Source organism: Saccostrea echinata, unplaced genomic scaffold (genome assembly GCF_033153115.1).
Source record: "Saccostrea echinata isolate AGI-Se365-2 ecotype Australia unplaced genomic scaffold, CSIRO_AGI_Sech_v1 ptg000076l, whole genome shotgun sequence".
Taxonomy (NCBI): domain Eukaryota; kingdom Metazoa; phylum Mollusca; class Bivalvia; order Ostreida; family Ostreidae; genus Saccostrea; species Saccostrea echinata.
In genome coordinates this window covers 798,847-822,884 of record NW_026889825.1, presented here as the reverse complement: position 1 = coordinate 822,884, position 24,038 = coordinate 798,847, and the positions used below count along the sequence as shown (strand labels likewise).

At 33.3% G+C, this 24,038-nt stretch overlaps 2 protein-coding genes across 2 annotated transcripts; both read right to left on the bottom strand.

The window, feature by feature from the left end:
* Positions 1 to 12,620: 12,620 nt before the first annotated feature.
* LOC133176518 (uncharacterized) lies at positions 12,621 to 14,169 on the bottom strand. The gene has a single exon (XM_061311636.1). It carries the CDS (start codon positions 14,043 to 14,045, stop codon positions 12,621 to 12,623), a length of 1,425 nt encoding a protein of 474 aa, XP_061167620.1. The 5' UTR covers positions 14,046 to 14,169.
* A 418-nt stretch (positions 14,170 to 14,587) lies between these two features.
* LOC133176538 (stimulator of interferon genes protein-like) lies at positions 14,588 to 23,106 on the bottom strand. The gene is made up of 6 exons (XM_061311654.1): positions 22,910 to 23,106; positions 20,165 to 20,397; positions 19,462 to 19,560; positions 16,334 to 16,566; positions 15,422 to 15,608; positions 14,588 to 14,829 (listed from the first exon to the last, which is right to left on the bottom strand). Exons 1-6 carry the CDS (start codon positions 23,098 to 23,100, stop codon positions 14,588 to 14,590), a joined length of 1,185 nt encoding a protein of 394 aa, XP_061167638.1. The 5' UTR covers positions 23,101 to 23,106.
* Between the last annotated feature and the right edge of the window lie 932 nt (positions 23,107 to 24,038).

Here is a 24,038-nt window from a genome sequence, read left to right as displayed (position 1 = left end):
TTCGAGAAGGAAATTGAAAAATATGTCGTGTATGGTCACTCTGATGCTTGTAATATAACTTTTAGGACACACAACTCTATCAAACTTTCTTACTGTTTGCTTCCATTTCTTGACATTCACTGGAAAAATCAGTGTTATATTAAGGCATGTGCCCTATAGGGCAATATAAACATATTGGGACACTTGATCTTACTTGCATTATATCAATTTTTCAATGTTGTTACTTTTTAATATTTTCTCTTTCTCATGTTCTATTTTAATTTTATGGAATTTTACACATACTTTACTTTGCTTGTGCATACCAAGTCTTTTTCAATGTTTATGAAATTTTCACCGTTCAACCTCAATTCCTTCTTTTCATATCCAAGTTCTTGTCAACTTTTTCTTTAAATCTGTCTTGCTCTCTTCCTCCTAAAAATGCCTTGCTAGCATTCCATATCACAACTAAGGTCATTCTTAAATTGTGCTTCGATATTCTTAAAATGAAATTAATAACAAGCTTTTGCTTACTATCATGCTTACATAGGGTAGTCAGGGTACCTCCAACTTTAAGTCTTCTCATTTACCAGGCTTTTAATCTGAAAGTTGCTTATTAGAAGATGCATGGACATAATTGTGCGATTAGATTACTGTTTTCTGACACTTGAAGCCAGATAGGTCTACAATTACATGCAATTGAGCACTTACATCATGATTTTAAAAACACATAACTGGCTCAAGATTGCTTACTTATCATGATAATTTCTCTTCGCTTTGTTTTCTTGGGTCTCTCTGGTCTTATTTACTTGGTTCACTGAAAAAGTCAGCAAGGTAATAAGACGAAATGTGCCCAAACGGGCAATAATATTTGGGTCACCTACCCCATCATCAATACACCACAAAACCTATTTAAAATATCCAGTTATTTATTAAATCATTAACAAGTTTAAAACAAAGCAAATTCATCTTCCTTAAATCAAAAATATCCATGTCAGCCATATTTACGTCACTTGAAATGAAGCCCGCCATCTTGAAAACTCAACTCAGTCAATAATTTCCCAAGCAGCGATATCAGGGTGAATAAAAATATTAAATACAAACTGAATAAAGCATCACGACACTTTTTAAGACGAGTTACTTATCTGAAGAAGCCCAAGAAGCCCTTCAAGACAACAAAACATGCTTGCCAAACTGACGCAGCCTTCCATGCACCAGCTACAACCTTCTGCGTGCTGACCTCCTCGTCTGAAACCTTTATATAGGAATGCATTGTATATCAATACGCTAGTATGATGAAATATAGTTCCCAGTTGTTTCGTCCACGATTTCAAAATTTTCTGGTCCCATTAAGTAAAATTTCATCTTTTTTCGTTCTTTTTTTGTACAATCAATTGAAATGGCTTAAAATTAAAAAAGAAATTCGCGAATTGATTACATTCAAATATAAACCTATGACGTAAGGCGATTGAATTCCTATGTGCTTCGGCACATTGTTTACTGCTGACGATCGTCCAACGTTTAGGCCCAAAACTGGTTTTAACCGGTTTGAACTGTCAACAGGCGGATCTAAATATCATGCACAGATGTGTCGGAAAAGGGTGAAGGGGGTAACTTTTTGCATTGTAACTAAGACATGCGTTCATTGTTTTATTTAAACAGTTATTGACTAAATAATTTCTTTTTTCTAAAAAATATTTTGGAACGCAATTTTTACTTAGAACTATTTAAAGAATAGGGGGGGAGGGGGGGGGGTCATGACTACAGCACGCCTGGCTACGTATAACTCTATTCAAAGCATTTATTTACTGTATGGTGTAAGTATATCTGCTAACAATGAAAAAGAGAACAGGGCATTTAATAAATTAATTATATTTATATGAGGTAGTATATTCCCTTTCGAGCAATGCTTGATCTGTACTACAGTATTCATTTTTATGCTATAAGGCTCAGTGGAACCTTGTTCAATCCTTAACTCGGCCGACCGGTACTGGCTTAATTATCTCTTTCTTGTTCAATTTTATGAAATTAAGAACCCTGTCTATATATAAATACATATAATAAACAATAATTTACTCAAAATGACTTTTTAAAAATATACAGAATGTATACAGATGGTTTTGACTGTGCCTCGGAGATTTAAAAAAAAAAATAAATTGTTTAATCACCAGAGAGAGAGAGAGAGAAAGGGGGGCTCATCATATTTAAAATAATCATTACAGGACTTAAACATGGAAAGCATATAGAATATATTTGCAACAAAAAAAATTACAAAAGCAAACAAACAAAAACAAAAGAAGGAGGTGTAAAATTTAACGTTATCATGATTGGCCATGTAAAATGATTTTTTTTTTTTGAAATGCAAGTACTGTGTTATGACAGTAAATATTTGTAGTTTTTTAACAATACTAAGATTCATGACTAAAAAAACTTTTCTGATATATAAAAGATATTCCTTTACTTATATATCTAATTATGTAAGTCTTTAGAAAATTTAGAAATTGTGTAAGTCTCCAGAAAAGCATGATTGAAATATTTAAGACTGTGATGATTTAAAAAAAAAAAAGAAAAGAAAAGAAACTCAATTGTAAGGGCTTTACAGCTGCGGTGTCAATAATTTTTATTGTTGTTATTTTTTGATTTAATTTATTTATTTATTTTCATTATTTTTACAGTAACCTCTTTTAGACCATGCAAGAGTCCAGTCTCCAACGACAGTTCCATTAATCAACATGAATTTTTCGCTCATCGATTTCTTAATTGCCATAAAAGGTAAAAAAAAAATATGTTGGTTTATACCTAGTGCACTTCAATTCTTTATAAACTTTGAGTTTTGCAATTCATCAATACTTAGCACAAATACTTTCAACACTTTTTCAGCATTTTTATGCCCATAAACATAATTTTCTATTCAAGTGGCATGAAATTTTGTATTTTTTATCAATCGGTTATACATTAGGTAGTTGAACAAAGAAACTTTTTAAATAAAAGAAGTGACTCTTTTAAACAATGATATGCAAACTGTAATTTAATTATAATGACTGTTGTCCAGGGTGTGAAATACCTTCAAGCTCTATACGTATTTTTAAACAATTATATTTCTGTTTGAATTGCATTTAATGAGAGCTTTGTTTGGATTTCAACATTTACTCAAATTTTACTTTAATTAATGTCACTAATATTGACAAAAAAGGCCTCAGATCAATAAGTAAACCCTGCATGTCATCTACAGAATAAATGGAAAATTAACCTAATTTTTGCAATCCATCCAACTCATTATATAATTCTAGAAAATAATCACGTCATTGTCATACATACTGGCACGTGTTTTATAAACATTCTGATAACTTCTTAATTGTTTGACATGCAAGTCTCTTTTGCAATTTTGCATTACCAAAAATATTTCCTATCATGCAATTGACACGTTGTAAATTTTGAATTTACCGGATAGCATGCAGAAAATATAAATTTACAACATGACACAATACAGAAAATTTCCGTTCATCTCTAAATCAATGTATTATATTTCCAAAAAATTAACTTCAAAAATGTTCGGACTGACTTTACACCTTCTCACCAATAGTATAGAGGACCTAGCTAATTGAGAATTAAAATTAATTTTATAAACAACACTATTAAAAAAATGAAATAAACAATTGGAAAAAAAGTGTTATAACAACGCTAATTATAACCTTCAACTTTCATTCATTATAGTTATTTCTTTCTGAAAATATGAGAGCCCTCTTTTGTCGTTAAACTAGTGCCCTACTATACAGTCGGAAAACATTAATGTATTATATATCCCAGATATCTTCTAAGTTAAGTCACAGGGGGAAGGGGGTGCCCCTCTCTCCCACTTTTTGATGTGTGTGTGTGTGTGTTTGAATATTTTCACGATCTAATATTTTTACTGTTTGAAGAGATTTATTTTCAAGTTCCTAGAATTAAGTTAAATGCTTCTTAAACAATTCCTTCTATATTTTTGAGCTTTTCAAATTATTTTCTTTATTGAATTTACGTCTCCTAATCTTTATTCAATTAAAACATCGGCGATTTAAGATTTAAGGTAATCCAAGATAATTGGGTTTAACACCTGTCATCGTTTGATATTGCTTATTATATAATTATTATCTTCAGGCAAAATAACATCAAAAGGGACGATTATCTGATTCTCAATTATTTCAAGAGTTTAGTGTCAAAACTTTTTATCTGTTCATCTCCAAATGTCAATTTTACATATGTCACACCATTATTGTCATACCAAGTATGACTGTTGACTTTGTTTTGGATGATCAGTCAGAATCGGACAGCCATCCTGAGCACACTGACCTGTGTCTAAACTTGTCAGTTTCAATTTAAAAAGTTAAAACGCTGGTCTGAGTTTGTCTCAAATCTGTTTTTTATAAATCGATATCTAGATAGAAACGCAAATCGTGACTGACAGAATCCATGAGCGGTCAGAAAAACTTAAATTCAAGAGAAGTTCTTCAAGCAAGCAAAAAGATAATTTTACAAATTTAAATTGAAAAGTTCAAAATTTTAACAGAGGACGATATGTTGGGGTCCCTCCCCAATAATTTGGTGGTGGTTGACAATAATTTGGTCGGAATAACGAATACCGAAAATATAACTAAAGATGTTCATATGAAATGACCCCCTTTTTTGCATGTCAAAAGTCACTTAGCTGTAGATCTGTAACTTACTGGTCTGATTAAAAAAATAAATTGGGACTGACAACGAGAGAGCTACAGTGTTACCATCTGCATGAAAAAAAAAAACAATGTATATACAAGTATTGCGCACAAAAAGTGCACTGTTTCTCGATTTATTTCCCCATATGTTTAAACAGCCATCTCAAAATATTCATAACCGCGTGTAAATTCCGGTAAACGATGAAGATTACGAACAGTGATCGATCTCAGAAAATCTACAAGCAATACAAATCTGTTAATAGAAACCCTCCCCCCCCCCGAAATTTCAGAGGTGGGATCAGGTGGTTAGGCGGAGTAAGCATAACATCCGTTATGTATAAGGGAGACGGTACATAACGTTGTCAAGTTCTGTATATAAACAAAGGCCTACCAACAGGTATGAAACACGTGCAGCCAAAATACGACCCGATGACAGGTTCCACTTGTTAACAAGGTCACTGTATACTAACAGTAGAATTTACGAAATGCTGACTTTTAACGAGGTTGTTGAAATCCCTATAACATCAACTTATCTGTCAGTGGCTTGCCTCGGTTTAAAAATAGATCATACTCAGAGCATGTTCTTGAGTATCGAATAAGCTGGGAGACATAAACGCCACATGCAGGTGATAGCGAAATATTAGTACATAACCAAATAATGGAAGCTGACGATGGATATTAAAGCTGAAGTCATCTCGTCTGTCATACTTGATTCTTGTCGTCTATAGTCATAAAACATCTAAATATAAAACAAATGTGGCAGACTCTGATATGTGTCTTTTATTTCAAGTTCACTGGGATATATCAAGTCGACATATGAATGGAAGTAACTATTGTTAATTGATAAAACGTAGTCGATATATCTGAAGGTCGAATTGAAGGTCACAGCAAGTGTTTTCTTCTTCTCATATAGATTTTCTCAAAAATGAATTCTGCTCCATGGGAATACAAAAACAGGTCTGCTAAAACAGGAGCACTAATAGTGCCCAAAGAAATTCCAATAATTTGTTGGAAGATCTGTTGACCTTTTAACAAAATATCTTAAATACTACTTAGACAAAAAAATTTCAATTCTACATAAAGTGACTCAGTTAAAGTAAGTGGTAAAAAATCTAAAAGTCTTATAACATTGGAATGTATCATAAATAATCATTTATAAAAATTCAATATATTTATTAAACAAGGAAATAATACAGGTGTCAAATTTTAATCTTGGTCGTAAGATTTTTTGAGAAAAGGATTGCTGATCTCCGAATACTCTATAAATGTTGTCAGTGAGGAACTCCAGCATCCTTTTACAGAAGATACAATTGTCTTTTTTTCAAAGAAATAATCATCGGCAAAATAAGGTTGCACCTCCAGTATTAAACAACTGAAATAGATTTAAAAAAAAAAAAAAACCAATGCAAAAAATTAACAATTTAAAATTCATAAATTTTATGAAAATTTGGCATTTCAAGTGCTATATCAATTCCTGACTCATTTCGAGATCAGTACCTGAATTGCAATATATTGCATCGAAGTCAATGTTATCAAGGGGGGGGGGGGATGAGAGGTCGATGTTATGGCGTAATTTATGTAGGAGGATTGTCAAAAAAAAAGTTAACATATTTTGAAATGGATTTTTGTTTATAAACAATTTAAGTACCAGAGAGGGTATTTATAGGCATTATGCCTGTTGCCCAATCTATTCAGTATTCTGAATATTGTTTAAACCAGACCAGTAACTCATTCTTATGATTTTAATGTAAACCTGGACTAAATCGTGCTTAAGAGACTTTCTTCAAAAATATCTTGGAACTTATTTCTTTATTGATGTAACGTATTTTAAAACATTTTCAAAAATATCTAAAATATCTCAAGACATAAGGCTTCCGAAAAAGATGTGCTTTCATTTAACTTCGAGAAAAACGTAATAAAAGATACTATATAAGTAATTAACTTAATTTGAATAAATAGTACAGTGTATTTAATAGCATTCTCTCTTTTCCGATACGTTTTCACTCTCTTATCCAGTTCTTAATGCAGAATTACAACAGACCATTGATTTTGTTAGTTTCTCTTTTTCATTGTTACTAATTATGAGGTCTGGGTGTATTTTTGTGTCTGTCAAATTAATTTTGAGATCTGTCCCTCTTTTTTCCATGTCCGTTGTTGATAAAATTGATCTTTCTATCGTTTGCGTTTCCGGTGTTGTAAAGATTTTATTTACACCAACAGTAAAATTTGATGTCTCATTCAGAGTAAATGTGTCCACGGAAGAATGAAGAGAACTTGCGGTTGTTTCAAAACTGTTTTCCGTAAGGTCCGCGTTGAATGTAGAGACTTGATGGTTTTCTTTGGCGTCAGCGCTGCTAATTGTTGAAGTAAACATGAATATAGCATCAGTTTTTATAGTGGTTGGCGATGGTGTATTATTGATTTCATCTGAAAATAAGACACAAATAATTGTTAAAAATATAAAATGTTATTACCTCCTCCTTCTCTCAAACTCTCAAAAGTCAGTCACAAAAATGCCATCAGTAAAATACAAGTAAAATATAATTACTTATACACTAATAAGGGGAATTCCGAAAAGAAAAACAATTTTTCGAAACATGTACATATGTTATTTTTATCAGGGAAGAAGGAAAGATTTTTTTCTACCAATATAATTTCAAAGATACATGAAAATATATGGAGCTGATCTAAATACAGATCTATGCAACAGCATTTATTTAAGTAAGAAAAGTATTTAAACATAAGAGTATGTTTGAACTTAATTTAATCACAAAGCCAATCACTAAAACCTTGCTGAGGGCATATGTATGTACATATACTTAATCTGAAATAATAATGACTCACACAATGCAACTTTGTTTAGAAGTGAGTTGAAGATTGCAACAATTCAGACATAAAAAAAGTTACCTTTAATACAGACAAGCTCTGTCTTTCTGTCCCTCACTGAGATAAGCGCTAGATGATGCCCTCTTAGGAGACATTTTCTGGCACTGAAAAAGCCTGTCGTTGATCGAACACAACCATAACCCCCTGTCACCAAGGGCTGAAATGTCCACTTGCTGCTACAAACTCTTCCTAGAGAAACGATGTTCTTAGTCACTAAATGAGTATACCGATGCGAAAGAAAGGAGGAGGTACGGTTTCAATACAAATTTGGCCTTATTTGATTTTTTTTTTCAAAATGGGAAATTGTAGTGAGAAATCGAACATCAAGCTTTCTAAATTGTTCAAAGTCCATTCAGCAAGATCATACAAATCGTTTTTCGTATATGACCCTAATTCTAAATGCCAACTGAGACGTCATGAACTTGTGCATTTTCTCGCATATTCTTAGAAGGTTGTAGGACATCAATTTTAAATGGAATTTTCTTTCAGACAGTAAAATCTATATGCATCGCCTAGAAAGATTTTCAGATATGTGATTTAAATAAGTCATTTTAAGACTTGTTCTGTTTAAAACTTAGAAATTATCAATTTCACGATGTCGTATTGTATCGCGATTTCCAGTACGATTCTCCTTAGTCCGAAATATAAGTTTTTCATGATTTTGATATTTGATGTTCCAGGATTTCCAGGCAAGTCAAATATCAAAATCATGAAAAACTTCAGATATTTCGGACTAGGTCCTCCCTTATGCTCTATTTTTTTTCCCTGAATTACCACATTTACATACTCAACTTATAATTAAACCAATTTCAAACTTTTTTAAAAACGTCACATATTAAGGGCATATTAAAGCCAAAAACGTACCTTTTCCTTTTTATCCATACACACTGGAGTTTTTAAAGAGAGACAAAGTCTTTTTTATCTTTATAAGAGTAGACATCTCCACCAGAAAAATGGTGTACTTTAAACAAACAAGAGGCCCATGGGTCACAACGCTCACCTGAGTAACTTTGGCCTTGCTGCTTTTCACCTGATTTCCCCCTTTGAAATACCTATTGGTATGCTTCCACTTAAGTTTCAGCTTTTCTGGCCCAGTGGTTCTTGAGAAGAAGATTATTAAAGATTTTTTTCTACATATTTTAATGTAAAACTTGGATTCCCTATTGTGGCCCCGCCCTACCCCCAGGGGTCATGATTTGAACAACATAGAATCTACACTACCCCAGGATGCTTCCACATAAGTTTAAGTTTTTATGGCCCAGTGGTTCTTGAGAGAAAAAAAAATAAATGACCCCATTCTTTTTTGTCTTTTCTTGTTTATCTCCCCTTGGAAGGGAGCTTGGCCCTTCATTTAATAATTTACCCCCCCCCCCTTTATTCAAGGATGCTTTGTACCAATTTTGCTTAAAATTGGCCCAGTGGTTCTTTAGAAGACGTTGAAAATGTGAAAAGTTTACAGACGGACGACGGACAACGGGTGATTAGAAAGGCTCACTTGAGCTTTCAGCTCAGGTGAGATAAAAAACGAATGCCCCTCCATGTCCAATCCATGACGGAACATATTTGACATTGAACTTATCCAAATGACCTTGGTTCTGGGTCTTGATTAATCCTTTGATTATACCAAACTTGGACTTTTGATTAATGTTTTATATAACACGATCATAAAACAGTTGTAAAACAAGAATTTGACTTTTCCATTCCACTGACCTTGACCTGTCCAAAGACCTTGAACACTGTGTTGAGGAATTCTGAAAGCTTAAAATAATTTTTTGAAAGCCATGTTTATTTCCAACAAAGTAATGGAACTAAAAATTTCCATTTTTCTCGTGTCCCTGACATAGTCGAAATAACCTGATGATGACAACCAAGCCATCATAAGCTACTTTCGTTCCACGTATCCTGCTATGTTAAGATAAGGTCAAAAATTGTTGACAAAAAAACGAAGAGACACACAAACAATAAGCCCCAACCTATCCCCTCAATCTTTGAATTCACTGGCGGATTTAGATGGGGGCCCAGATCCCCCCTTTTGTTTCAAAAAATATACATAAGATTTAATAAATCATTTTTTATTTTGGTGTGGCCCCTGGGCCCCCACTCCGACCCGCAACTGGTCGCCCCCACCCTCCCCTTTTCAAGAATCATGGATCCGCAACTGGAATCAAAAGAAGAAATTATTATAATAAAGAAGTTACCTGAAGCTGACACCGGTAGTAGAAAAATAAGGAAGCAATATCCAAAGTGCATAAAAGAGTATTGATGTATAGCCATTGCAGAGAAAATTCAAAATAGAAAATTTACAAAACCCTTCTTTTAAATACTAGCGATTTTATTGCGTCATAGGCACATCGAGTTCGAGAGTTGAAGTGGCAAGGTCAAACAGTGTCACGTGACACAGGAAAGCGGATTCTTTTAACAATAATCTGACGTTTAGCCTTTTTGACACGGATCACAGAACCCATTTAGATCTCAAGAAGTTAAGAATTATACAGGAAAACGGCTTAATGTTGACAAAAAGAGTTTATTTTTAGCCAAATGATCAAAATCAAATCTTCGATTTCTTCATGTTTCAGCGGTTAACCAGCCTACAATCTATAGGTTAATGAGTGCTGTTTGATGCTCAAGAGATTGGATATTTGGTCTGAACAAAAATCTTTCTCTTTATTGATTAAATAAAAATTGCTAAGGGTAGATAGAGGTAGAGAAATAATTTCATTTAAAGGACAAAAATTATTGAGAAACGATATGAAAATAAGAGATAAACTGAAAATTATAAGGGAAATTATTTTCTTCCTTATACTAGAAAACTCAGTAAATTAATAGGAGTAAAATCTGTTGTGTCGGCCAGGTCATTCGTCACACCTCTCGAAAATTGGGGAAAACAACATCATTATCGGTTCAGTTGTGTTTATTTCTTGTTATTTATTCATGGGTAATATTGAAACATTTATTTCTCTTTATTAAACAAACAAAATATAAGCAAACTTCAACTAATGGAATTATGATGTCTGTCTGTCTGTTCAGATATTAGTTCTGCGGATGATTGATTTACTCCTTTAACTAGAGGTACTGTGAGCGAGTTAAAAAAATTATAAATAATTTATTAAATAATTATAATATAATTATTTATATATATAAAATACATGTATATATATTTTAGAATTACTCATAAATAATCTTTGAACTTGGTTAAAAAAATTACACATACTCCGGTCATAAGTAATCTTTGATTGAACTATGAACATCCAATGTTTCTCAATTAGGATGGATCTGACATGAATTTTACATTTTTTTCAGCCAGTGACCTTAAACTTGCCACAATAACAGCGAGGCAATGTTATGAAATACCCCCTGTTCACGAGTAATCTTTGTTTGAATTATCAAGTTCCTAAACTTATCTATTAGAGAGTTATGAACTTGCAATCTGATAAAAATCAGATCCTCATTTCTTTTCACGGGTATGTTTGTTTGTTTGTATGTTTAACGTCCCTCTCGAGAATTTTTCACTCATATGGAGAGGCCACCACTTGACGGTGGAGAGTTGCAAATTTTGTCCTATACTCGGCACTTACGGCCATTGAGCAGTGAGGGATCTTTTTCGTGCCAGCACCTACTGCGACACGGGACCTCGGTTTACTCCTTACTCCGCGACTCTAGAGCAGACGCTCTAACCACTGCGCCACGCGGGCGACTTCACAGGTATGTGATAAATGACTGACTCAAACAAAGTTTCATGTTATATTTTGAAAAGCTTCGCATTGCAGAACTTTGATCATTTTTACCAACTTTTACTTCATTTTAATACCTAGATTATTAGTTACATAGTTTTGTAGTGACAGGGTACGGGATGATACCTGGTTAGTAAATTTCATACCTGGCGAGGCGAAGCCGAGCCAGGTATGAAATTTACTAACCAGGTATCATCCCGTACCCTGTCACTACAAAACTATGTAACGAATTTACCCCACCGATGAAATGTTTATGGTCTGTGGTTTGTAAAATTGTTTTTCTCCGCTATATGTTTCATCAATCATACAATGCCTATTATGACGCCACGTTGTGTTACGTAATGTTGTTTTGCGAGTGTTTCATAACGTACTGACAGTTTCGAAGACTTTTAGTAAAGTGAGAAAAAGGTTCCATCTCGTTACTTAAGTTGATTAACTTTTTACTTATCAACAGACACCCGCAAACCTCGTGAACTCGAGTTGTTTGAAGTGTTACAAAAGAACGATAACTCCGCATCAACCATGTATTGATTTTCAAGCAACTAGGTATAAGTAATACACCCCCTTCACGTGACAGACTTCAACCAATCGGAAGCAAGGATTTCATCGAAAAATCATCAGAGGTGGGGTAAATTTACATCCACTGAAAATTTTCTCTTTTATTTATCAGTCAGTAAACACCGCTAAACATATCACCTGTGTAGATTTCTTGAGTAGACTGGCTCTGCCATCAATGAAACGTACAGTGATGTAAATATCAATACTACAATATTTAATCTGTTTAATCCTACTTTAGATGATTATTTGTACATATATAAATATAAACAATAAAATGTCTTTTTTTCTTTGTTAGTGTGGGAATTCACTTTGCAACATTAATTCCCATACTAACAACCAAAGAAAGCATTTTATAGTTTAAATAGCGTTCAGCCTCTTTTATAGTGCTTGTGACGTTTTGACTTCCATGAAACCCTTGGGTACATCCTTAAAAATCCTTATAGTTACCTTTTTTTTTTATCTGTCTTTTAGACTTTTACAATGCAGGTTTTGCACTTGTAGCTGGGGTCACTAATAATAAATAGAAAACTCTCAGTTTGTTTGGAGACGAAATCAGGTGCTAAATGATGGTGCTATAAACTTTGCAGTTGAAAGTTATATAATGCTAATTATTTAATGTGGAGAAACCTTTGCAACAAGTGGCATTAATATTATTACATTTAAACTTTACAGTGTACAAATAAAGACATTTTTAATGAAGTAGTCAGTAATGTTGACATGAAGACCACTTTAGAAAGAATTTTTAAAAAGGTTAGGAAAATACATGTACATATTTATCTTATGGAACAGCACATTTTATCAAGGATATTAACTGCTCTTCGTAATTCTTTAGAAGATAAAGAGCAAGTTTGTCGTTATTGTCACTTCCAATGTCCAGTGAATAAATTATCCCAGAATCGGGTATAAATTTAGAGGACTCCAAGACAGGAAATGACATCATTGATGCTATGTCATGTGACTTATGAAAAACCGTCTGATGTCTTGTTAAAATAATAAACTTTGCTAGTTCTTCATTCTTTTCAGAAAACATCAAATTCTGCAAGATCATTGGCTTTTGGAATTTTGAAAAGATGTTAGACACTTTTACCACAGAATTTCGGAACTGACTGTCCGACATGTTTCGATTACATTGAACATCCCAAAAAAGCCCACCATTAAACACTGTAAATAAATGCTCTGCAAGTTCACGATTTGAGAGAAAGAGATCATATGGTAGAAAAAGGCCAGCGTTCGGTTTCTCCTTCTTTTCAATTTCAAATCCTCTCAACATTTTTAATGCATGTAAAGATTTTAGGGATATGTCTCTGACATACAAGAAAAGCGCGAAAATTTCACTGGAATTTGTAGATTTACAATCTTCTTTCATGAAACCTGCCCCCGGCGGAACTTTAAGTGGATTGACATCATTAAAATCACTAAATGATTCATTCTTCTCGTCCCAACCAAAAATCTGAAGCCCATATAATTCGGAAATTTGTTGTAGTTTATGATGCTGTTTCTCAGGAAATGTAGTATAATATTTATCTATCCATTCTACGGCCTCTGTGTGAACGAGTTTAAACATCAGAGCCTCTTCTTCGTCATCAGGGATGTCCATTTTCACAATCACAAAGTCGTCTGGATGCGTATTATTCTGGAGCCAAGCGGCAATATCAAGGACAGGAAGTGTAACCATGGTTTCTTTTTCACCAAATGGATGTAAAGTTATTTTCTCTACCGATTCCGTTGTCGCACTTACCCATGCCGGGCTTATCAACGTGTGATTATCAAATACTCGGTAAAATGGTGCAAAAGACACATCGGATATGAAAGAAACAATCAAAAAGAACTCCGATTCTGGATATGTTTGAAGAAAAATGTCAATACTTTTAGGATAAGTCCCGCCGACGTTTATAAAGTAATTCTTCGGTTGATAGTCTCTAAACTGTATGCTCATGTCTTTTTTGATGCTCAGACCCTCCCGTTCAGATGGAGGGACGTGAAACGAAGAGTACGAATCACTTTGTGATGATCCACGTCGTCTTAAACGTGACCTTGAATCCGACCAAGAGCCAGAAAAACGAAACAACAAGTGACCACAAAGTATTCCAATTGTAAGTGATACGAGGATTATAGGAAGTTTCAAGAAGCGCCCTCTACCCGCCATCACAGACAACTGTCTTGAAACAGAAGGTGACCTTTTTAATGGCGGTGCATTATCCATGCCATTCCTTTCAACTATGCAGAATTGTTTATCAGACTTGGCACGACCTCTGTTGACCCCTAAACTTTGACAAGTCGTATTCTGATAGATAGTGGAGAGCTTTTACAAATTTAGGTTAATCAAGGACTTCTTAGATATAGGTTAACCGTAGGAATAATATAAATATAAAAAATATAAGAAAACATAATCTTTTATTCTATATACTTATCTAAATACTTGTCACTGACATTCATAAATCTATATATTGACTTATGTACAATGGATTCCAGTGGAAGCAAATACTTGTATACAATGCTTGCTCCTCATGAAATATATATTCAAATGATGTACTCGTATTCAAATATATCACTGGGCAACAACTCACTATAATGTCTACAATAGAACACTTTCCTTTAAAAGAATTATCTTCTCTAACCGATGACAATGGTAAACAATTAGCAAGTCAAACTTTAATACAAAACCACATTCATCTTAAAACCATCAACCTTTTACCAAAGAAAAGCATTTGGTTTTCCTTGTCCTACATCATTGGTCAGTTCACCTCACTCTGTCTTCAATTTACCTTTCTCGTTTCGGCGGATGTAAGGTTCAGTTTTAGACATATGTGAATTGACCGAGTTTACTATGGAATAAAGATTGAAATCGGGTCCATCAATGGAAGAAGTCTGCTCGAGGCTGCTGAAAGAGGTTTCGCCAATTCGGTCATCTGGTGATTCCTCTTGTATCTGTTTCTTTATTTCCCTACATATCAACCGTGGTATCTTCTCAGAGCTGTTGCTGTTATCTAAAAGGTAATTTATGTTTTTTGACCCGGTTGCATAGCTGTTGTACTGATACAGAATTAAGGCAAGATAAGCACGCTTTTATTGTGAATATTTGTTCATAAGAAAGTTATATTTTACCAGTAGATATACTTTTTTCAAAATATTAATTAAATTATTTCATTGTTATAAGAAACAATTAAGATGTGGTTATCCATTAAGAATCACTGCTTTTAATGATGTTTTTATGCTTTCTAGTTGCTAATTTTGATAACAAATGTTAAAAGTACAAATTATAAAGAACAAGGTAGATTAAGGGTCTTTTTGGTTCCATGAACAATTCAATGGTTTATAATTGAACAGATATGATGATGCCAACCGCAATTAAATAACTGACTTTATAATAAAATCAACTGATAGCATTCGCAGAGGCCACAAACTCATTTAATTTCCAAACTTTCGTACTTTCAATTGATTGTTTTGCTTAAAAAAATCAATAAAGTACACAATAATCAGTCGTTTTTAAATGTTGCAAAATATTAAAGTATCAAATTTTTGACCCATACCATACCCAGTCAAAAAATCAAAATTTCTATGCTTTTGATATACTTATACCTTTGTAAAGTATAATTTTATATTTTTTCGAGCACTCACGATCCTTTTCTAAAATATCTTCTATTGTTAGGTAGAACCTCATGGCTTGTATATACTTTTCTCTTGTCTGTAGCCCAGTTTTATCATTCTGTTCCATTTCATACAAAGTATGAATAATTGTAACATATTCACCAACGAAGTAATATCCCTATAATCAAATGCAAATTTTCAACAAAGGATCTATTTATATTTTTTTCTTAAAACTAATCAAAACATGTATCACTTTTGTTCTAGAATTAATGTGATGTACAACAAGGTTGTTAATTTTGTTCCTTATCATTAAGGTTTGTAATTGTTAAATGGCAATATATAACGGGATAAAGTTTTATTATTAATCATCTCTATCACTATCTATACGCCTATATCTTGCATATCTTCTCATGTTTCATCTTTCAATATCTTTCAATATCTCTGAACTGTCACGGTAGCTCTGTGATCGGAAGGTCGTGTGTTCGAATCACGGCGGCGACTGACCTAAGTTGATAAAAAATAGGTTGCAACCGTTCCTTCGCCAAGTGCTCGGCACCTTTGAGTGAAAGTTGCGGGTCTTTCGGATGAGACCTTAAAAACCGATGCCCCGTCTCACGGTAGGCGTTGGCACGATAAAGAACCCTCACTGCTCAATGGTCCTTTGCGCCGAGCAAAGATCTAAATTTTAAGCCTTTCACCGGTATTTGGTAACGTCTGTATATGAATGAAAAATTCTTAAACGGGACATAAAACAACACACAATCAATCAATATCTCTGTTAGTGAGCGCAGCGTATGTGGAATTTTTGATATGTCAACAGAATACATCAAAATAATAAACACAAAAAATATAACCATCATGATCTACAGAAGAATATCAATGATAATGATGAACTGTACTCACTTCACCTCTGTCGTCCTGCACGCTGTATATACTATTTCTATACTGACGAGCTACAGAACCAGCTCTATTCATAGTAATAGCAGGTAGATGGCCAACATGTTCGATAAGTGGGTTTTCGTCTGAGAGAGAACCTCTACAGCGACAACTTTCAGGAAATGACAGGAACAATTTTTCACTCATTTTCCCATCCAAGCTGTTTTCCATCCGCCATTTTCTCGCTTTTACATCTATATCTTGAAAATCAGTATGATGCATATATTGGGGAAAACAAACAATAAATACTAGTTCAATCGAAAATTAGACAGAACACACACAAAAAGGGAATAACTTTTCATTTTCTTTTCACGGAAAATTGCAATGATCGAGTTTACACTGTCTTTTGTTATTTTTATCGAAGCTCCCGAGAACGACTAACCATTGCCAATGATCCTGACGAAAGAATAGCTTTTTGTCAAATTCTAACGAAAGAATTAAATTTGAGGTTTATTTCTACTGTTGTTTCTCAATTGTACTTGCAGAAAATGTGCCAGGGGGGATTTCAAAATTCATAGATGGATTTAGAATTGTTTATAAAAATATTCAGCTAAATTATGAAAGTAAATTATCTTTTGAAGAAATTAATTTTTCTTTTAAATACATTTAAAAAAAAAAAAATTGTCATAGTTAATTTCTAAAGCATAGTAAATGACATGATATGATGTTTCCTGTCTTCAAAATGAGAGAAAATTATCTCATTTTAATATTTTATTTATTAAACAAATTTCATTTTTTGAATTTAAACAATATTTAATGATATATTTTACCTCCCAAAACTTTAAAAATGATATGATATTATGTTTTCTGCCTTCTTCTATATGACAGAAAATGAACTTATCTTAATATTTTGAAGGAATTTAAATTCAAGTAAGAATTAATTTTTTAAACAATTGATGTCTTTTGCCTTCCCAGAAGAGAAACTAATCTTATTTATATAGTTTTAAGGAATTTTTATTCTGTAAAAAAATATTTTAAATGTTATCACTTTTGAGCTCTAGAACATTTCATTTGAAATGATATGCTGTCGTCTGCCTTCCATTAGACAGAAAGCGATCTAATTTCAATATGTTAAAGAATTTTTTAAAAATTAAATTTTAGAAACTTCATCATAATTCATTTTATAAAACGTTCCAAATGACATTAGAGGATGTTCTCTTCCTCTCAAATGACAGAAAATATCCTTGTTCTGAATTTTCATATGACTTACTTATAAAACCTAAAAAATGTCAAAAACAGCTGAATTGCAACAATTGCATAAAATTTTATTTAAAAACATATGTTATCAAATATTGGAGAGCTCACCTCAACGAATTTTTTTTAAGTAAGGCATAGTCCCACACTAAACTAATAAATGAGTAGTGTGCATTCATTGATGCAACATTTATGCAATTTTGGTCCAGTGGGAATGAATATGTTCTAAAAACTTTAAACTGGTCACTGACCCAGACAATGAGGTCTGATGTAGCATATACTGTTAATGAACATCCCTTGCTGCATCATCCATACATGTTTGGTCCAGGTAGACCTTTTAGTTACTTGGAAATAGACCTGCTTAAGATACTAGTACTTCAACTCGGTAGCTCATCCTGAAAGCCTACTTCAGATCCAGCATCCAAAGTAAGTCTGGTAACTGCATCCCTTGATATATCATCAATGCAAGGAATTAGCTCTATGAAGGGCATAAAATTTAAGTGGAATGAACCTGCTCCAAAACCTATAACTTGATCATTCCTTCAGAACATATGGGTCAAATCCAGCCTTTAAAGCAATTAAGTTAGATAGAGTGCACCCCTAGATGCAAAATACATACAAGTATGGTCCAGATAGGGCTTTAAGGAAAAAGGTTGCTCCAAAATTTTAACCTGATTACTCATCCAGAAAATCCAGTATCTGAGAGTGTTCATCCCTTGATATTTCATCTATGCAAGTTTGGTTTAGATAGGGCTTGAAGTTACACTGGAATAAACCTGCTCCAAAAACTTTTACCTGGTCACTCATCTGGAAAATATAGGTCAAATACTAGTAAGCACAAGTCTGGTAGTGTGCATCCTCAGATAAATATCCCTGCAAGTTTGGTCAACATAGGGTTTGTAGTTACTTGGAAATAAGATCTGCTCCAAAACTTTAACCTGCTCTAAAACATTAACCTGGTCATTCTTTGGCTGACAAGGCAGCATCTGAAACCAGGCTATGAAACAGACTAGAAGCATCTGTGATCAATATAAGGTACAAAATCACTTTAAAAAAATCCCTCCAAAAACTTCAACCTAGGACACCGACGTCGATATCGAAGCCGACGCCGAGGGTATTACATAATCTCTCCCAACTATGCTTAAATGAGCTGAAAATTACTTTTTTGAAGATTTTTTCCAGTATTTTATCTCCAAAATCTTCCGCATGAAATAATTAGACCTGAAATGACATTCATATTGCAGAAAATGACCCGAATTCCACATTGATTACATTTCACCTTTATGATCTTTAAAAGGATGAAGATTTGTAAAATTTCAACTAATAAATGGAAAAATCGACAGTCCAGACATCATTACCATGGAAAACTGTGAAAATTGAATATTAAAATCGAATTTTTAATTCTAATCAAAGGATTTTTCTTCTAAATTAACTTGCACGAGGATTTAAGTTTTTGGATTTTCAAACCTATTGTAAAAATTTAAAAGTTGAAAAATTAAAAAAAATCATGTTTATTTTTTTTTTGCAAAAGACAGGTGCATATCTACAAGTGACAATCTATCATTCCTGAAAATTTTTATATACCTATCTTTAATTTAGGAATCAAAATCAAAAACTCGCATGGGAAGAGATGCCATTAGAATTGAAAATACGCCCCGAAAGTTTTCACCTTTTTCAATTATGAAAGTTTCATGAAATTACATCAACCTGTTTCTGAGATATCGATGAAGGAAAAGATGATAATGAATAAAACCCTACAATAAGATAAGGGTCTTCCGCTGAAGACGGAAAGACCTTGATAAAACAAAGCTTATAAAATATGAGAGAGAGAGAGAGAGAGAGAGAGAGAGAGAGAGAGAGAGAGAGAGAGAACAATGCTAAGCAAGCCAACAAATTCATACTTGGTAAAATGATTTTGAGGTATCCGAAATAATATACCCATGCAAAACCATGCGCCAGATTCCCCACAGGTAAAAGGGACTCCCAGGTGTAATCTGCTTCTGTTAACGAAATGGACAACAGAATTGATTTGGACTCTATTGTCTCTCCACTCTTTTTATTATTATTCATTTTTTATTTTTATTTTTTTTTTGATTATGTGCATGTAGCAGTACTTTTATTTTCCGTGATATATAATAAAAATTGCATCTTTGACATATGTTTCTCAACTTTTAACAATTCAAGATCACATTTATAAATGACCACAGCGCTTTTATACTGTGATATCACTATTTTTGGGTTTATACTAAATCGTTATTTTCGTGGTATGTATAGACCAACGAATTCATGTCCCCAACGGAATTGTTTATATTTCAAGCAACAATGAGATGTTTCTTCTTCAACCAGAAATCCAATAATTTTTCTTCATACCACGAAAAAAATGACCCCACAAGAATAAGTGATTTTACAATGTTAATTTTATTCCTGTTACATGTATACACATAAATCTACATAATTTCTTGTAAAATAAATTTCAGTTTCTCAAGAAGAGATACTGTATAAATTCATAAATTTGATTAAAATTTAGTTTCTGTAACTTTGTTATCAATCAAAATTTTGGTTATATTCTATTGATTATAACAACAAATGGTAAATGTTACATACTTTTAATGGCCTGGATGATATCATGAACATTCTCAAATTTTTCATGGAGTTCTACACAAGTAAGAAGTCGGAGTGGAGGTGGGAGACTATCAAGCTTGACCCCGCCCAGCAGTACCGGAACCAAACAAACGCGGTTCCGGGTATGGGAATCGTCCACAGCCAACAACATCTCAAACTTGCTCCACTCGCTTTGTAATGACGACGGGGAAATCACCAGAATCACATGGCGGGAACTGAAAGAATATGTATATACAAGAGGCCCGTGGGGTACAATGCTCATCAAGTCATCTCGAGCTCGGCCAAGCTGTTTTTCAGAGGTATAGACTTTCAAAAGATTTTTGGCCTTACTGTTTCGTAGAAAAAGACTTTTAAAAAGATTTTTCCCTCTAAACTGGAAGTTTTTAAAATCTGATCTCCCATTTAAGCCCCACCCTAACCACATGGTCCAAAATTTGAATGAAAAATGAATCAACAAACTTGGGAATATTTGGATATTGATATGATATTGTATGGCCTTGCAGTTCTTGAAAAATAGTTGTTCCTCCATATTTCCTTGTAAAACTATGATCCCCTATTGTAGCCCCATCTTAACTCCGAGCATCTGATCTAAATAAATTTGAATGTACATTAGAACTGTAGAATTAAGGATGCTTGTACATTAAGATCTTGACCCTGTTGTATTTCAAAAGAATTTAAAAACATATCTCGTATATAATACTAGTACCATGTAAAATTCGTGATTGGATGACTCTGTCTATTTGTGTCTTCACCTGTCCCCTTGAGAATTATTTAATCAAAGATAAATTTATGCTACCTAATCAAACCCCTGTTGTTCTTCAGAAAAAAAAAATTCAAGATTTTTTTATCTACATATATTGTATTAAAGATTTTTTTAATTACGTAAATGTATTACTATGTTAAAATTTGATCTCTTATTGCGTCCCCACCCTACCCAAGGACCATGATTTGAACAAAATTGAATCTGCACTACCTGTAGATGTTTCCGAATGAATATGACTCATCATGTCCCAACTGTACTTCATCAGAAGATTTAAAAAAAATCCTACATATTCCCCTATGATCCGCTAATGTGGCCCACAATACTCACGGTGGTATGATTTGAATATGAAAATATGAAGAAAAGCTCAATCCATTGGAACAATACAAATAAGGAGCAGAGCAAACTCAGACCTATAAAAGCATCATAGGTAGAATCAGGTGCCATGGTCGAGTAATCATCCCCTGTCGACAAATCACACCTACACTATGTTTTTTGTCATGATTGAGCAAACAGAAAAAAATCCGTAGAAAATTCAGTGTGACAATAATGGTCTAATAATTTTTTATAAAAGTCAACATGACTACGGAATGTTCCAACTACCTGATCAAGACAGGGCTCACGGTGGGTGTGACCGGTCAACAAGGGATGCTTATTCCTCCCAGGCATCTGATCCCACTTCTTGAATTTCCAGGAATCCGTGTGTTTTATGCCCTGTTTACTAGATATTTCTTTTTTTGGATCGATCACTGTTCCTTATCTTCACTTTTTTCATTTTCAATATTAATGATAGATTGTATTTGCTAACAAGGTATTTGTATCGACCATTATATAAATAGTGCACGTTTTTGAGGGTAACAGTTGAAATTGACACCCCAAGGAAAACCATTGTCAACCGACGCGTCAGCGGAGGTTGACAATGGTTTTCCGAGGGGTGTCAATTTCAACTGTTACCCTCAAAAACGTGCACTATTTATTTTATTATACTGAATGTCTTATTGATTTCGGATGTCATAAAAAAAAATCGGAGATCGTCGTTAAGTTCACGCTTAGAAAGCTTTCAAACTCCCCGCGTCTATTTTTCTCACTAAGAAAGCTTCGGAAAAGATTTACCAACCTCTTTATTGTTTGTTTGCTACTCAAAAAGTCCTTTATCATCTAAAGTTAGCACTCGCAAGGATGTTTCGTCTGTCGTTTGTTGTTTTCAAGTAAGCTACATCGGACGCAAGCTTTTATTGACGTCGTTTATTCGGCTTCTTTCAAACGCACAACCGACGTTTTGAGAATTCTACGGTGAACCGTACGCGCATGATTTGAACGCATGTGATATTTTCGTAATGTTACCCGTTGTCAAGTGTGTTGCTAACGCTGAGGGTAACATTACGGATTGTTAAATGCGTCTAAACCAATCAGATTTTAGTATTTAACATGAAAGTATAATAATGTAAAATGTTGACTTTAAAGTCGAAAATGTTAAAGATTTACAGACAAATGGAAGGACAGACATACAGACAGACGCCCGAGAAAATTTGATCAGAAAAGATCAATAGAGATTTCAGCGAAAAAGTATAATTGTTGTAATCTACACCAAACAGTAACTTGTGGTTTTTATAAATATCCACGGTAATCCCTATCCCTTTTTTCTTGAAAATATCTTTTTCAAAAAATCAATAGAAAGGGCTGTATCCTTAGCAATCAATAAAACACATAGCATTTAAAAAATTACATGTAATTTTTAATTTAAACCAACCTTAAACCAAAAGAAAAAGATTCAGCATTCTATAACTTTAATATTGATCATGTTTATAATTTTCTCTGTCTTCTATTTGTTAAGAATGTGATTTTTACGTTTAGGTTATGACTTATTTTATAATATTCTTGCTCTGTACGAGAATTGAATTCTCAAGAACGGATCGAATTATCCCCAAACCCCTTTCCGTGACCTTAAACCAATTAAATGAAATTACCTATGTATGGCGTCAACGATCAGATCAGTAAGAATTTTTCCTGGTAAGAAATCTCTCTCAGGGAAGCAGCACTGAAAGCCCTCGCTTTCTAAAACTTCTAGTATTTTCTTTGCGTTGTTTGTATCTGTGTCGGGACAGTAGGAGATGAAGGCGTGGTATATGTGGGGATGTTCAAGGGTTTGCAACGACATGTCGACGTATGGCTGTGTCTTATAATACAAATATTAACCATTAGATTTCAAAAAAGAGTATATAAAATGTCAAGGGTCTCATCTCTCAGTTCACCTAAGATTACATTTCTGTGAAACATCATTTGTTTTCATGTTCCATGTTGGTTTAGTTTTTTAATTAGAAAAGCAAAATGAGTAGGTATACGTTTGTAAACTAACTGCATGCATGGAGATGAATTAAGATACACCACAGGAGAAATTTACTAATGCCGTACTTTGATCCCTCTCGACAACGAATTTTATTTTCCTTTGTCCTTTTTATGCATTTTATACATGCCAACTTCGATACACTAATCTAGCTATGTATCCCGCACGCCGACAAAATAAACCTCAGTTGATTTCGAATTCATGTTGTAAGGTGAAAATTAAAAAAAAAAATTACACTCTGTATTTGTTACAAATTCCCTATCATTTCCACACGCTAAGTAACGATATATTTGATAAATTTATTATTAACACAGAGTTGAAACACTCATTGTGGACGAATATATATATATATATATATATATATATATATATATATATATATATATATATATATATATATATATATATATATATATATATATATATATATATATATATATATATATATATATATATATATATATATATATTAAAAGTGCATTTTTTAGCTTACTTTAGTAAAGTTTTCAATATAATGGTGGGATAAATGAGTATTGGAGAGAGAGAGAGAGAGAGAGAGAGAGAGAGAGAGAAGGGGGTAGTTTGGTTTGTTTGTGCACTTCCATGTACTTGTATAAATAATTAAATGCCTTGTTTTCTGAAGCATATTAATGCCTTCATAAACGTTATATCGCGGATGAGCTTTACGTACTTTACCTTTTTGCAAATAAAAAGTAGGAATTATCGATCAAATTTACTTCCTTCCGAGTCAT

Coding starts and splice junctions, on each gene's coding strand:
- LOC133176518 (XM_061311636.1), bottom strand. CDS start 14,045: ATGGATAATGCACCGCCATTAAAAAGGTCACCTTCTGTTTCAAGACAG.
- LOC133176538 (XM_061311654.1), bottom strand. CDS start 23,100: ATGTCGTTGCAAACCCTTGAACATCCCCACATATACCACGCCTTCATC. Junction 15,609..16,333: donor TGCAGGACGACAGAGGTGAA/GTGAGTACAGTT, acceptor ATTTGATTATAG/GGATATTACTTCGTTGGTGA. Junction 14,830..15,421: donor TAAAATTATACTTTACAAAG/GTATAAGTATAT, acceptor ATTACCTTTTAG/ATAACAGCAACAGCTCTGAG.